Consider the following 13923-nt stretch of genomic DNA (forward strand, 5'->3'; position numbering starts at 1 on the left):
CCACTTTCCAATTTACTTTATTAAAATACTGACAACATGCTTAAAATGTTATAACAGTTTCGGATAAAATTTTTTTGAAATATTGGAATTTAAATAAAAAAAATTGTTTCGAAAAAATAAAAAAAATATCTCTATTGTTAAATAGCTCGAGAAAATAATAAAGTTACAAAAAAAAGTTTGGGAGGTAAAATATTCTGCGTAAGAGCTAAATTTTTTCTTTCTAAACTTTTTTTTTGTTACTTTAGTTTTTTGAGTTATTTAACGATAAAGACAATTGTTTCGTTTTTTTCTAAATTTTTTTATTCATTTAAATTGCAATATTTCTGAAACGCTGTATTCGAAACTGTTTAAACTTTTTGAGCATGTTGTCAGTACCTAAATAAAGTAAATTGGAAAGCGGCAAGCATTAATTTTAGTTCCCGCGGAAAATTCATCAGGTTTTGTGTTGTATAAAACATAAAAAAAAGGTACGAGAAACTTTTAATTGTAACTCCGTTAATTTTCGTGAAAATGATTTGAAACTTTTTTCATTTGCAAGGTTTTTTATATTACTTTTAATTTTTCAGTTATAACGTTAAATACTCGAATAAAAATATATAATCATTAACTTAATTCTATCACTTAGCGGCGCTCGTACGCCGAAACTATTGATTTTACCAAAAAAATTTTAAAGACATAAATTGTAGGAAATTTTTGGAGGTTTAATTTTGTACGTATATATTTTCCTCGTAAAATGACTCAAAAAGGAGATATTGTCAAAAAACTGCTTTTCGGCGCCATTTTTTTAATATAGCGGCGCGAGCGGCAAAGATGCAAGGTAGCAAGTGGTTATTCGAAAAGAAAACCTCTCAATCTATAAAATCACCCGTTTTCAAAACGGGATCTTAAAGTTAAAGAAATGGTCCTATATGTATATGTTTTTTATATTTATGTTAAATAAATGGTCTTCCCAAAAAAACTCATAAAAAACGTGTTTTTTGCGCTCGCAACTGGATATAGCCTTTTAAGTCAATGCTCTTTGAACACATCGCCCGTCGCTGCTACCGAATGAATGAATAATTTAATAAAATTTTTACGACTGAGTTCGTGATAATATTTCTAGTAAATGATTTGTAAAAGTTTTAATATTGTCGCTCCTTTACTTTTCAAGAAAGCCAGAGTGGTCCGGTAACTTAATATTAAATCAGTGGGTCGTTATCTTAATATTTAGTTACCGGACCAGCTTGATTTTTTTTAATTAATTGACCGAAAAAATAAAAATTTTATGAATAATTTATGGATAAAAAACAGCAAATTTCCCGGTTGGAAAAGTGGTCCACTACATTAATGTAGGTGGTGTATAAGGTCAAGATTGGATCATTTTTCGCGGAGATACTAATATCTGAAAAGAGATGATGACTAAATTATCACCTCAGGTGAAGAATTCTCACTAGACGGACATAAAAGCGAAGTTGGTTTTTGAAAATCATTAGAAGTACGAAAAATATGAATGTTTAAAACTCTTAATTACACAAAGAGGAAGATACTTTGTGTAATTAAGTAAAAGTGACGTCATTGTTGATTTTCGCCATATAAACTAATTAATTACATATAAAACTCTAATTTGCAAGAAAGAGACGGGAAAAAATCTTTGAATGCTTATAACTTCTTCGTTTTTTAATCAATTTTAATTTTACTTTCAAATTTTGTTATGGTAGAAAATCTGATTTTACATTTTTATGGTTAATGTGGCAAATTCAATATCAGTTGTCTCCCCAATTATGACAACTTTTTTGATAATTCAGTGCCGGTGTACCAGTGAATTCATATTTTTAATTCAATCCCATTCTATTGTAAATACAAATATTTAGCTGTACTTGTTCCAATCGGTAGGCAATTGTTTGAAAGTATTTTTACTTTATTTCAATATGAAACGGCCAACTTCGGGATGAGGTTGTCATTTATTTTTCAGAGATTTTTCAGTGTATGATTCATTCAATGTCGTTACAACCGCTTTTTGTCTTTATAAGCTTTTATGTTTTAATTTTCAATTACCAGAGATTGAATTTACGTTATTAACAGTCTAAATACTCAAATCGAACATAAAAAGTAAAAAAGAATAAAATTAAAAGCATACCTCGTGTTCTAACATAGCATATTCGCCTTCAGTGTTTTGTCTAATAATTACTATGTCAATATTCTTTTGACGTGCAGTTAACGCTGGTACTGATTTACAATGTAAGACATTCACGTACAAATCTAATTCATTACGAAGTGCAACGTTACGTGAAATTGTTCCAAGTGTTCGCTTTCCAGTTTCAATATTTCCTAAACACATATAAAAATATTTGATATTATTTTTATCAAACAAATTAAATCGGCTCAATTATTTTCAATCAAAATTTGCTCGAAAATTTCAACTGTGAGGAGTAGGATGACATTATAAATCCATTTTAAAAGGCTTACCTACAATGCGATTTTGGAGACGCATGATATATATCTATTTATAACAGAGAGCCATAAGGGATGGCTCTCTATTATAAAAATTATATGAATCTTTATAAAAACTGTTCGACTACATTTTTTAAAGCTTACTTAAAGAAGTTAAAAACAAAAATTTTTGCTTTGGTCCAGAGGGTGGGAGCCACTCCTTCTCGGGAGTGAAAGTGTTTATGTTGAAAATGACAACGGAAATCAATATACATATTCCAAAACGTCAATACTTTCCGAGTTATTAGCGATTGGAATTCGGAGTATTTAACGTCAAATAACTGAAAAATATGCAGTTTGTGAAGAAAGTCGGTCATACACTTTTTAAAGTACTTTAAAAAACTATGAAAATGAAAAAAGGTTCAAGTCATTTTCACGAAAATTGACGGAGTTATAATAAAGAAAAAAAGTTTATCGTACCTTTCTTTTTATGTTTTATTCAGCACAAAAACTAATTAATTTACCACAGGAACTAAAATTAACGCTTGTTACTTTCCAATTTACTTTATTAAGGTATTGGCAACATTTTCGAAAAACAAAAAAATTTCTTTAAATTAATCGAAAAAAATAAAAATAAAAATAAAGTTACAAAAAGTTTAGAAGGTAAAATATTTTGCTGAAAAAAGCTAAATTTTTTCCCTCAAACTTTTTTCTGTAACTTAATTATTTTTCGACTTATTTAACGACAAAGAAATTTTTTTTTATTTTACGAAAAAACATTTGGCATTTAAATTACAATATTTAAAAAAAAAAAGTGTCCGAAACTGCTAAAACTTTTTAGCATGTTGCCAGTATCTAAATAAAGTTAATTGGAAAGCGGCAAGCATTAATTTTAGTTCCTGTGGTAAATTTATCAGATTTTGTGCTGAATAAAACATAAAAAGAACGGTTCGAGAAGCTTTGTTTCATTATAACTCCGTTAATTTTAGTGCAAATGACTTGAAACTTTTTACATTTTCAAGGTTTGTTCTACTACTTTGAAAAGCAATGACATGCTTTCTTCAAAAAACGTCGAATATTTCAGTTATTTGACGTTAAATACTCTGAATTTCAATCGCCAATAACTCGGAAAGTATAGCCTTGTCGAGAAATATGTTCCAATGGCACTTTTTTCTTAAAATTTTTTCCTGTATCGATTCCCGTTATCATTTTCTGCATAGACTTTTCCACCCCCAAGAAGGGGTGGTTCCCATCTCCCAGGGCAAGATCGCAGACATTTTTGTTTTTAACTTCTTTAAGTTAGTTTTAAATAATGCAGTCGAACAGTTTTTGTGAAAATTCATTGACTGTCCATGGATTTCGAGGTAAAAATCTAATATCTCTCTACTATTATATATTTTGACTCTTCCTGCGTTCTTCTATTTTTTATTCAAATAAGATGAAGTTCAATATGTAGAACCCCGAACCCCCTTTTTAACCAGTTTTTTACTAATTTAAAAAAAAACTATGCATCAACTAATAAAAAAAGTGAAGAATTTGTGCACATTTTCGTTTATTTTTCGACTTTCTAGCTTCAAAGTTGACCGAGATATGGAAATTTTAAAATGGAATTTTTTTGCTCATTCAATCAAATGAAAAAGTAGCCATCTTGAAAACCGTTAGAGATAAAACAAAAGTTTATAAATTTAAGTATGTTATTCCTCATAAGAAAATTAACAACTTTTGAGGACGCAACTTAAGGAAAAACTCCAAAAATATAAAAAAAAAAAGTGTGTTGATTTTTTTCAGGTTAACTTTAACTAGTGGTTTTGTGAACATTCTAGAAAAGCAAACAAAAATTCAAAAAAATACTTGCAAAAATTTCGAAATTTTTGAAAGTATTTTGGAGACGCCCTTACGGGTAAAAATGGATGTTTAGAAAAAAAATATTTCAAACAAAAGTTGTTTATTTTTTATTAGAAATAACTTTTAGATTTAAACTTTTTTTCTGTCTCTAACGGTTTACAAGATGGTTATTTTTTTCACTTGATCGAATGAGCAGAAACTTCTAGAAAATATTTTCAAAAATTTTCGAGTATTTTCTGGAATTTTTTTTCTGCTTTTATGGAATGTTTTACAAAACCACTAGTTGAAGTTGAAATGAAAATGTGCACAAATACTTCGGCTAGATCTTTAAATTTAACTTTTTGCTTAGTTAATGCATAGTTTTTTTGTAATTTGTAAAAAACTGATTAAAACCCCCAACTACTCCCCAAAAAAGGGGGTTAGGTACGTCGCTAAGAGGTCGACTTTTTTTTACAAAGTGTTTCCAACATAATAAACAACTGTGAAAAATTTCAAAGATCCATTAATTTTTTCTTTTTCCATGATATTCTATCTTATTTTATTAGACTCATTTCATTCCAATTAATAAATCTTGAAATTAATTGTAATTGTCCTGTGACTACAAAAATGCGATGCTCTGTCTTTTACACGACCAAAGTCTAGTAGCTGATTTCAAGTACAGCGTTGTCACATACTTATTATATAAACTATAGTTCCATCAGATTAGGTAAATTGGTTGAAGTTTTGGATTAAGCAATGCCTATGTCAATTTTTAGCTTTTTATCTGTAGAATAAGAAATTTCATTTGCGCAGAAAACAACAAAGGTGATTTCGGAAAATCAACGATTATACACGTTTTTTTTCAGTTTTTTGCAATTTACTCGAAAACTATGCATTTAAGAGAAAAAATTTCCGATCGATTTTTATACATAAACGTTTTCTTACCTTTCATATTTAAAAAATTTCTTTCTTTCCTTAAATTTTGATTTTTCCCAATCTTTCACATTTTACAATTTTCCGTGTTTTTGGTGGATTTTTAATTTTCCTTAATAACTGTGCATTTTAGGGAAAAAATTATTGCATAAAAGTTGTTAAACATAAAATTTCCAACCGATCTGTATATTTTGATTGTATCTAATCATTCGCATTTCGGAAAAATCACTATTGAAATAAATATGTATGAGGCATACATAAATATGTTCGTATATTATATGAGGCATACATAAATATGTTCGTATATTATATGAGGCATACATAAATATGTTCGTTTATTATATGAGGCATACATACTTATATTTGTTTTCTGCACTCTAGTGAAAAATGTAAGCCGAGAAAATCTATATATACATATCGATTGAAAATTTTACGCTTTGCATCCTTGAATTGGACTTTTTTTTCCAAAATACAGAGTTTTTGATTAAATCAAAAAAAAAAAAACTGCCTAAAAATGGGGAAAATTTTATCAATATTTCCTAAAATGCGAAAGATTGGGAACAATCAAAATACAAGGATCGCTTAGAAATTTTTTATGCTTAACTACTTTTATTCAAAGTATCTTTCCCCTAAAATACAGTTTTAAATAAAAAAAAAAATAAAAAATAAAAAAACACCTAAAACACGGAAAATTGTATATTGACGTAGATTTTTAAGAAAATATGAAAGGTAAGAAAAACTTTATATATACAAATCGGTCTGAAATTTTACTCCCAATATCTTTGGACTGGTTTATTTATTTTCTAAAATGCACAGTTTTCGAGTAAATTGGATAAAATTGTTGGAAATCGTAGTTTTTTCCGAAACCATTCTTTTTATTCTACAGGTAAAAAAACTGAAAATTGGCATATGTATTTTTATATTGGCCTGTATCGTATCCATAACTTCAGTAAATCATATAAAATTTCATTTAACCTTCAGCAGTCCCAGCTTTATCTAATTATGATTTATAAATTTAAGTTTTATTTTTGTTATAAAATTTGATTACAAATCAAATCTTTGAGGTATTGTTCAGTTAATTAATGTTTATATTCATAGGTTTATATTATTAGGAAAAATCTTTGCATAATTATATTTTCAACAATTATCACATGTTTTTTTTTTTTTTTAATAATTCGTTTAAAAAAAAAAAAAACTTAAAGAAGTTATTTATTTTCAATATTCTGTAAACGAGTGAAAACAAACAATTAACTGAGTAAATTGTTGAAATAACATGACAGTGTTGAAAGCTTGTTTTTTTTTTTTTACGTCAGATAAGTAAAGAAAGATAGTCAAACAACCATACATACACGCCACACACACTTATATTCCCATATAATACATACTATATAATTTGCGCTCCCACGGATAACAGTTTTAACATTTTTATAGTTTAGTCACAACTTTGTAACGCTTAAAAATATTGGCGCTATGAACAATATTTTGGTATAGGTGTTCATAAAATCACCTAATTAGTCCGTTTTCTGTTGTCTGTCCGTCTGTCTGTCAACATAATAGCTAAAAAATGAAAAAAGAAATCATCAAGCTGAAATTTTTATAGCGTGATCAGGATAAAAAAAGTGAGGTCGAGTTCTTAAATGAGCAACATAGGTCAATTTTAGATATAACAAAAGTTTAAATGTACTTGGAGTGCTTTGGGGATGCGAAAACTACAATAATTTCCTCAGTTTTTTCTGTTATGCTAAGGTTAATGCGGCTGAATGTTCCTAAAAGTCTAAGGAACACGTACACAAAAAATTTTTAAAATCGGAGTTGTTCCACCACTTTTCCACATTTGATGGTATTTTCCGGCTTATTTATTGCACTATAAGGGTTATAAAAAAAATTCGCATTTTGTCATCAACAAAATTGTTGATTATCATACGATTGTGATCAAATATTTTATTTAAAAAACGAATAGAAATTATATTTTGGACCATTCTAAGAACTTTTTTTGACATGTCATTTTTCACTTTACCTCACCATTTTCGAGATATAAACGTTAAAAAGAGCGTAAAGCGCTTAAATCTCCAAAAAGTGCGGTAACGGTTAAGTAAGTTAAAAAGTGATAAGACACAAAGAGTCCTTAGAATAGTCCAAAATATAAATTAAATCGTTTTTAAATCAAATACTTGATCACAATCACATGATAAGCACCAATTTTGTTGATGACAAAATTGATTCTATAAAATGCGAATTTTTTTATGAGGAGAACTGAAAAGAGTCAAGAGACAAAAATTGTTTAAAATCATTCAAAGTATGAGATTTCAAAGTATGAGAACAAATTTAAAGTAAAATATTTGCTCGAAACTACACAATAATCGTTAATTTCGACAAAATCAAATTTCCATCCAAGTTAGGTTTTGTTTTCTTCTATCACTTGTATTTCAAAAACGATAAGTTTTAGGAAAAAATGTCATGAGACAAAAATGCTTAGAATATCCCAAAATAATAAGAACAATGACTGCTTTCTCAAATTTTATGATTTTTCAGCAGAATTAGCTTGGTTGAACTTGCAAGCAAGCGCGCGTGTGCGTATAGTAAAAGCACACTTTCTAATCAATATAACTTGGTTCTGCGCGCTCATACAAACATTTTGAGCCTGGACCAGTTCCTATAAAGTCTTATTGTTTGTTTCATAGAATTGCAATAGTGTTCGAAGGTTCGGATTCGGCCAGTTTCTGCAGAGTTTCGCATCAGTTTCGGTTTCGACAGAAAATCTGCCGAACTTTCGGCCACACCGAAACTCTGTGTCCGTGAGTTATCGCGCGTCTTATGGCTAACTTTGAGTGAGTTCATGTCTGCTGAGTTTGCCGGCCAGCCCGGTGTAATTTTGTTGAGACTTTATGTGTTGTGTTGTGTATGCGTTCTTGGATTTGGTTTTATTAAATTTAACCACCCAAACATTGAAACAACTGCCTGCTATCGCTATGATTTAATTGTGTGTAATTTCAGATACTTGTTTGTTGATTATAACTGTGAAAAAACACAGTATGTAAATATTATTCATTTAATAAACCTCAATTCTTGTTTTTTATTTGATTAAACAAGTGTTAACAGTCTGTATAAGTGTAAAAAATAAGCCAAATTTCAATAAACAATCAATTTTTAACATGTCTAAAAAAGTAACAAAAACGGGGTTTTCATGATTTTCAGCAAAACAGTAAGTTTTATCTTAAAATTAGAGCAGACAAAAATTGTAGATCAGATAATTATATAAAATAATGTTTTAATACTTTTTTTCCCTCAGAGCTAACGTTTCTGAGATTCAAGAAGTTGGAAGAGTTTTAATCGTTAAATATGTATAACTTACGTACACATCACTGAAGCTGCAATACAAGTAAAAATATTTTTCTATCGGTGTAACTTACATATATAAAATTTTTACTTTGATACATACGTTAAGTGTAGCGCTTGCAGTGGATAATTTTGGCATAAAGGTGACTCTTATCACTATTTTTAAAATCTTTACATGTAAATGGTATAGTAAATGCCCAGTGAAAATTATTAAAATAGAGCAATTAATTAAACCTCCTGCATTAGAAATTGTAAAATAAGATACGAAATTGTATAAATAATATTTTTAATATATAAGTTCACATAATTACTGATTTAAATTTTTTAGAAAATATTATAAAGCAATGTAAGCCATAAAATTAATGTGCATCCATAAAATCATATAACGATTACAACTCTTTCAACTTTTTGAATCGTTATATCTCAGAAACGGTGGCTCTTAGTGAAAAAAGTATTGAGACATTTTTTATATTTAATTAGCTGATCGACACTTTTTGTCTAAACTAATTTTATGATAAAACTTACCGTTTCGCTGAAAATCGCGAAAAACTTGTTTTTGTGACCTTAGACAACGCGTAAATTTTTTTTTCACATCTCGGATCGATGAATACTTTTTAGATTTCATTTAAGGTGTTTTGACCAATCGTACCAAATTTCAGCCGGGTGGGAATTTTTGTACCTTCGAATGTTAAATTGACCGGATCATCAAAAATAATAAAATATATATTATATTAAAGAATAATAACGTACATAACAATTAAATATCAACATTAATTCAAAATAATTGCTTATATTTTAGTCGATAAAAAATTTGTCTATGTTTAAATCAGCACGCTTATAAACTGGCACAATGTGACAACGCTGTAAAAAAAATTAATATTACGACACATCGCCTCGACGCGATCGTATATGAGCGGAAATTTCACTTTGGATGGGCGAAGGGTTAAGGAGAATTCTATTGTTAGTATTTTCTTTGTTAAATTATTAACATACCTTTGATAGCAACACCGTTACGTTTAATTGATGTGGTCGCATATTCCATTTCCTCATCAGGAGAATGTTTGTCTACTTGAATGACTTCAAAATCAATTGGACAACCAGCAAATTTAAAAATATCAGCCACATGTTGCATTAATTCTGGACCAATACCAGCACCTGGCAACATTGTAACTGCATGTCGTCCACCATATTGGGCTTTGGGAATTTGACTCTGCAAACGCGAATTAAATATTTTTATTAATAGTATTATCAAATTTTTAAAGCGACCAAAATATTAATTTTCGATGTAATCAGTATGAGCACATAATGGAAACAATGTAAGTTAGTTTGAAAGTTTAAATCCGTGCAAATTGGAATTGGGTAAAAAACCCACGATACCGAGTTAAGACCGATTACATAATAAATTTCTCGAATACTCCAGGAAACGATGGGGAACCGTTTACCTTGAGCACCAAAAGTTAGAAAAGTTCCTGACGATCTAACGAATCGAATGCCGAAAACCACAATCAAATCCGACTTATTGCTCAAATTTTTCTAACATTATTCCTTCGTTCCTTCGTGTAAAAACACAAAATTTACAATAACTTTGCACGTTAAATTAAAAATATTTATATTTTATAAAAGGTAAGTAAAGTTAATTGTAAAAAAATTCAGAAAAATTAAAAGAGATTTATGTCAGTAGACTTAGAATTTGACCCAGAAAAAAATAATAACAACAATTTTCGTTCGGAAGTCGTTGGGGGGGAGGGGATAGGCTTACTGGCAGTCTGCGGTTTTCGGAAATCCAACTCTGTTGCGTCATCCGCCATCTTGAATTTGAGAGTGAATTTTGGTTATTGGGAAAATAAAAAACCTCGTACTTCTATGTGTAGGATGAAAAAGAGCAAGTGTAACCAGGTTTTAGCTTTATCGATTTAGAAATTACGCACGTCGGTTTATATCAAAAGAAGGACCGAACCGAAAAAAAATGAACCTTTCACCAATTTTTCTTCGGATATCGTTGGGGGGCCTTACTGGCAGTCTAAATTTTGATTTTCGGGAATCCAACCCTGTTGCGTGATCTGCCTTCTTGAATTTAAAGGTGTATTTGTTTATAGAATAACTCGTTTATTTTCAATTTTACATGGAAAATGATTATTACCAAAGTTATTTGTAATTAAATTTCAAATAGATACCTCGTTCATTTTTAATTTTACGGGAAAAATGGTTATCATCAAAGTTGTCAGGAATTAAATTTCCTACAATTTTGGTCCTCATCAATTTTTACTAGGAAGGAAATTTTTCGATTTAGATAAAAAAAGAGGTGGGGTGAGTTCTTGTTTTTAAAGAAAAAATGAAAATTTATTTATTTTTTTTTTTCAGGAAATACTTTTGAAAAACCTTCAAAATTCAAATTCTGTTCGTTTTGAACGTTTAGTCGATGGTACGACCAAGTTTGGGTCGTCTGCGTCTTCATCATTTCTATAGATGATTTCGTCTAGAAGCCCGGAATCCATGTCGTCTACGTATCTATTTGAAATTGAATTACAAATAACTTTCATAATAACCATTTTTCGTGTAAAATTGAAAAAGAATTTTTCAATAAACAGAAATTCGCCCTCAAATTCAAGATGGCGGATGACGCAAAAGGATTGAATTCCCGAAAACCGAAATGTAGGCTACCAGTAAGACCCATAACGAATTCTGAAGGATCATTTTTTTCCGGTTCAATCCTTCTTTTGATACAAATCGACTGGCGTCATTTCTAAACCGAAACTTGGTTACACTCACTCTACTTCATCCTATACATAGAAGTACAAGATTTTTTATTTTCTCATCTACTCCTAGATCATATAATGATTTTCCTGATGTTGCGAATATTTCTAGGATATCAATTTATTATACAAAATATATTTAAAAAACACTACACTTGTGTTTTTTTACCGGGGCTAACCTTGGGAACTTCAAAGTGTGTTTTCGAGTCTAAAAATACAATTTAATTGAATCGAATTTATATTTTGTTCTAAATACAAGTTATATTATAGCACAACAAAATTATATAAAAAATCATGGTAAAAACAAAAAAGTCTTTTACTTTTTAAATTTCCCACAGTTGTTTATTAACTTATAAAAACTTCTTACCAAAAAATCGCCCACTCAGAGAGGACAAATCAATTTTTTACCAATTAAAAAAAAAGTATGCATGAAATAAATATAAAAGTTATAACTGATTTAATTGTGCACATTTTTGTTTTTTGTTTTTTTACTTTCTAGCTTAAAAATTAACCACTTAATTAGATTTACCAATTTTTCAATGAAAATTTTTTGCTCATTCAATTAAATAAAAAATGATTCATCTTGTAAACCGTTAGATATAGAACAAAAGTTTAAATGTAAAAGTTAGTCCTTATAAAAAAATTACCAACTTTTGTTCGAAACATTCTTTCGTAAACAATACTATTTACTCGTGAATGCTCAACTTAGGACAAAACTTTGTGTGCAATTGCTCTAAAATTATACAAGATTCGGAGTTCAAAATTTGCACGTAGCATCAACTATTGGTCTTGCGAAACATTCCAGAAGAACGAAAAAAATTCTAGAAAATAGTGTTGGAAATTTTAAAAGTATTTTCTAATTTTTTTGCATGTTCAATCAAATGAAAAAAAAAACCTTCTTGTAAACCGTTAAAGATACAAAAAAAAGTTTAAATGTAAGTTATTCTTGTAAAAAATAAACAATTTTTGTTGGAAACATTTTTTCGATAACATCACTGTTTATCCGTGAGGGCGTCTCAAAAATATTTATTAAACTCTCAAAAATTTTGAAAGTATTTTCTAAAAATCTCTTTCGGTTTTCCAGAATGTTTCACAAGACCACTAGTTGAAGTTACCTGAACTCTTTATCTTTTACAGTTAAGGAGAAAATGTACCCATTGATTTTTACGAAAGAATGATTCAAACAAAAGTTGTTAAATTTTTTATAAATAATATCATTTGTATTTAAACTTTTGTTCTATCTCTAACGGTTTGCAAGATAGATCACTTTTCATTTGATTGAATGAGCAAAAAATTACAATTTGAAAATGGGCATATGAGCAAAATGTGCACAATTAAATCGGTTAAAACTTTTATCTGAACTTTTTTTTTATTTGATGTCTAGTTTTCTTTTAATTTGTAAAAACTGATTAAAACCACCTAGCTACTCACAAAAAGTAGAGTAAACACCCCTGGTCGATTTTTGGTACCAAGTTTTTACAACCTAATAAACAACTGTCAAAAATTTCAAAGAGGCAACACTTTTTCCTTTTAGTTATTTAGTATCATTGTACTATTAACACAGAATTAAAAGATCGAACCACTTAAATTAAACCGTGTTTTAAAAATGTACTTAAATTTTTTCTATGTTGACTTCTGTGAAACTCAAGTGTATATTTTATAGGTTCCAAGACTCCGATATTCAGTAATTGTAGCATAATATAAATGTAAAAACAAAAAAAAAATCAATTTGTGGAAAATTCTGGCGAACCCTAACTTCTTCAATCGATCACTATGTATTCACTGATACATTTGTGTAACAAAAATAATTTTTAGCCAAAGAATTAGGTTGTTTTTTCAAGGAGGTAGCAAAATTCTTGAATTTATTAAATATTACTAAAATTTATCCAATTAAAAACAACACTTCATTCATTTTTTCCTCACAATACTATTGTATAAAATATCTATTTCGCACTTCGTCCATTCACAAAATCATTAACTAAGCCCAAACGTTGTTAGGTCCTTATAAAAATTTTTAATGCATCGTTATTAACATTTATTAGTAGGAAAATTTTTTTAGATTTATTAATAGGAAAACAATTATATAATATTAGCCAAAGCACATCATAGTTAATATTATTTCACTACTTACAATTTTCTTAATTAACGGAGTTTTGTGTTGTACATCGAATGCACTTGCGGCTGAGGAATTCTAAAAATACATATATCGGTATAAAATAATAAAAAATAACCAAAAATAAAAATGAAAAAAAATTAATATCTGTTATGTGCTATTATATTTACCAAACGATATTTTGATATTGGAATGCCAATTATTTTGCTCAAACTTCGTACTCCATATGAAGTCATTTTTATTAAAAATCAATTTTAACTTTATTTCTTGATGTATTATGTCACTTCTCAAATTAAAAATTGTCTAGAATCTAGAGTACGATTTCAACGTGATAGAGTTGCATTTATAATTAATTATGTTTAGTTTGGACATAACTTCACTTTGAACTACAGCTCTATATATGTGAGTATGATCGTTCGCCATTTTTGTGGCAAGGCAATTAGTCAAAATTATATAAATTGGTTGAACTATATATATATATATATATATAGAATGAATATATATATATATGAATTTAATTATATATTTATTTTTATAATATTTCACTGTAAAATA

The 13923-nt window shown here is 28.6% G+C and overlaps 1 protein-coding gene across 1 annotated transcript in view; it reads right to left on the reverse strand.

The window, feature by feature from the left end:
• Positions 1 to 13699, reverse strand: part of LOC123302144 (isocitrate dehydrogenase [NAD] subunit gamma, mitochondrial) — a 54723-nt gene extending 41024 nt beyond the window's left edge. The window contains exons 1-4 of the mRNA XM_044884952.1: positions 13539 to 13699; positions 13387 to 13446; positions 9496 to 9712; positions 2117 to 2307 (exon numbers count right to left, since the gene is read on the reverse strand). Of these exons, the coding sequence (XP_044740887.1) occupies positions 2117 to 2307; positions 9496 to 9712; positions 13387 to 13446; positions 13539 to 13604 (534 nt within the window). The 5' untranslated portion in view covers positions 13605 to 13699. The remainder of the gene's footprint in view (positions 1 to 2116; positions 2308 to 9495; positions 9713 to 13386; positions 13447 to 13538) is intronic.
• Between the last annotated feature and the right edge of the window lie 224 nt (positions 13700 to 13923).

Source organism: Chrysoperla carnea, chromosome X (genome assembly GCF_905475395.1).
Source record: "Chrysoperla carnea chromosome X, inChrCarn1.1, whole genome shotgun sequence".
Classification (NCBI taxonomy): Eukaryota; Metazoa; Arthropoda; class Insecta; order Neuroptera; family Chrysopidae; genus Chrysoperla; species Chrysoperla carnea.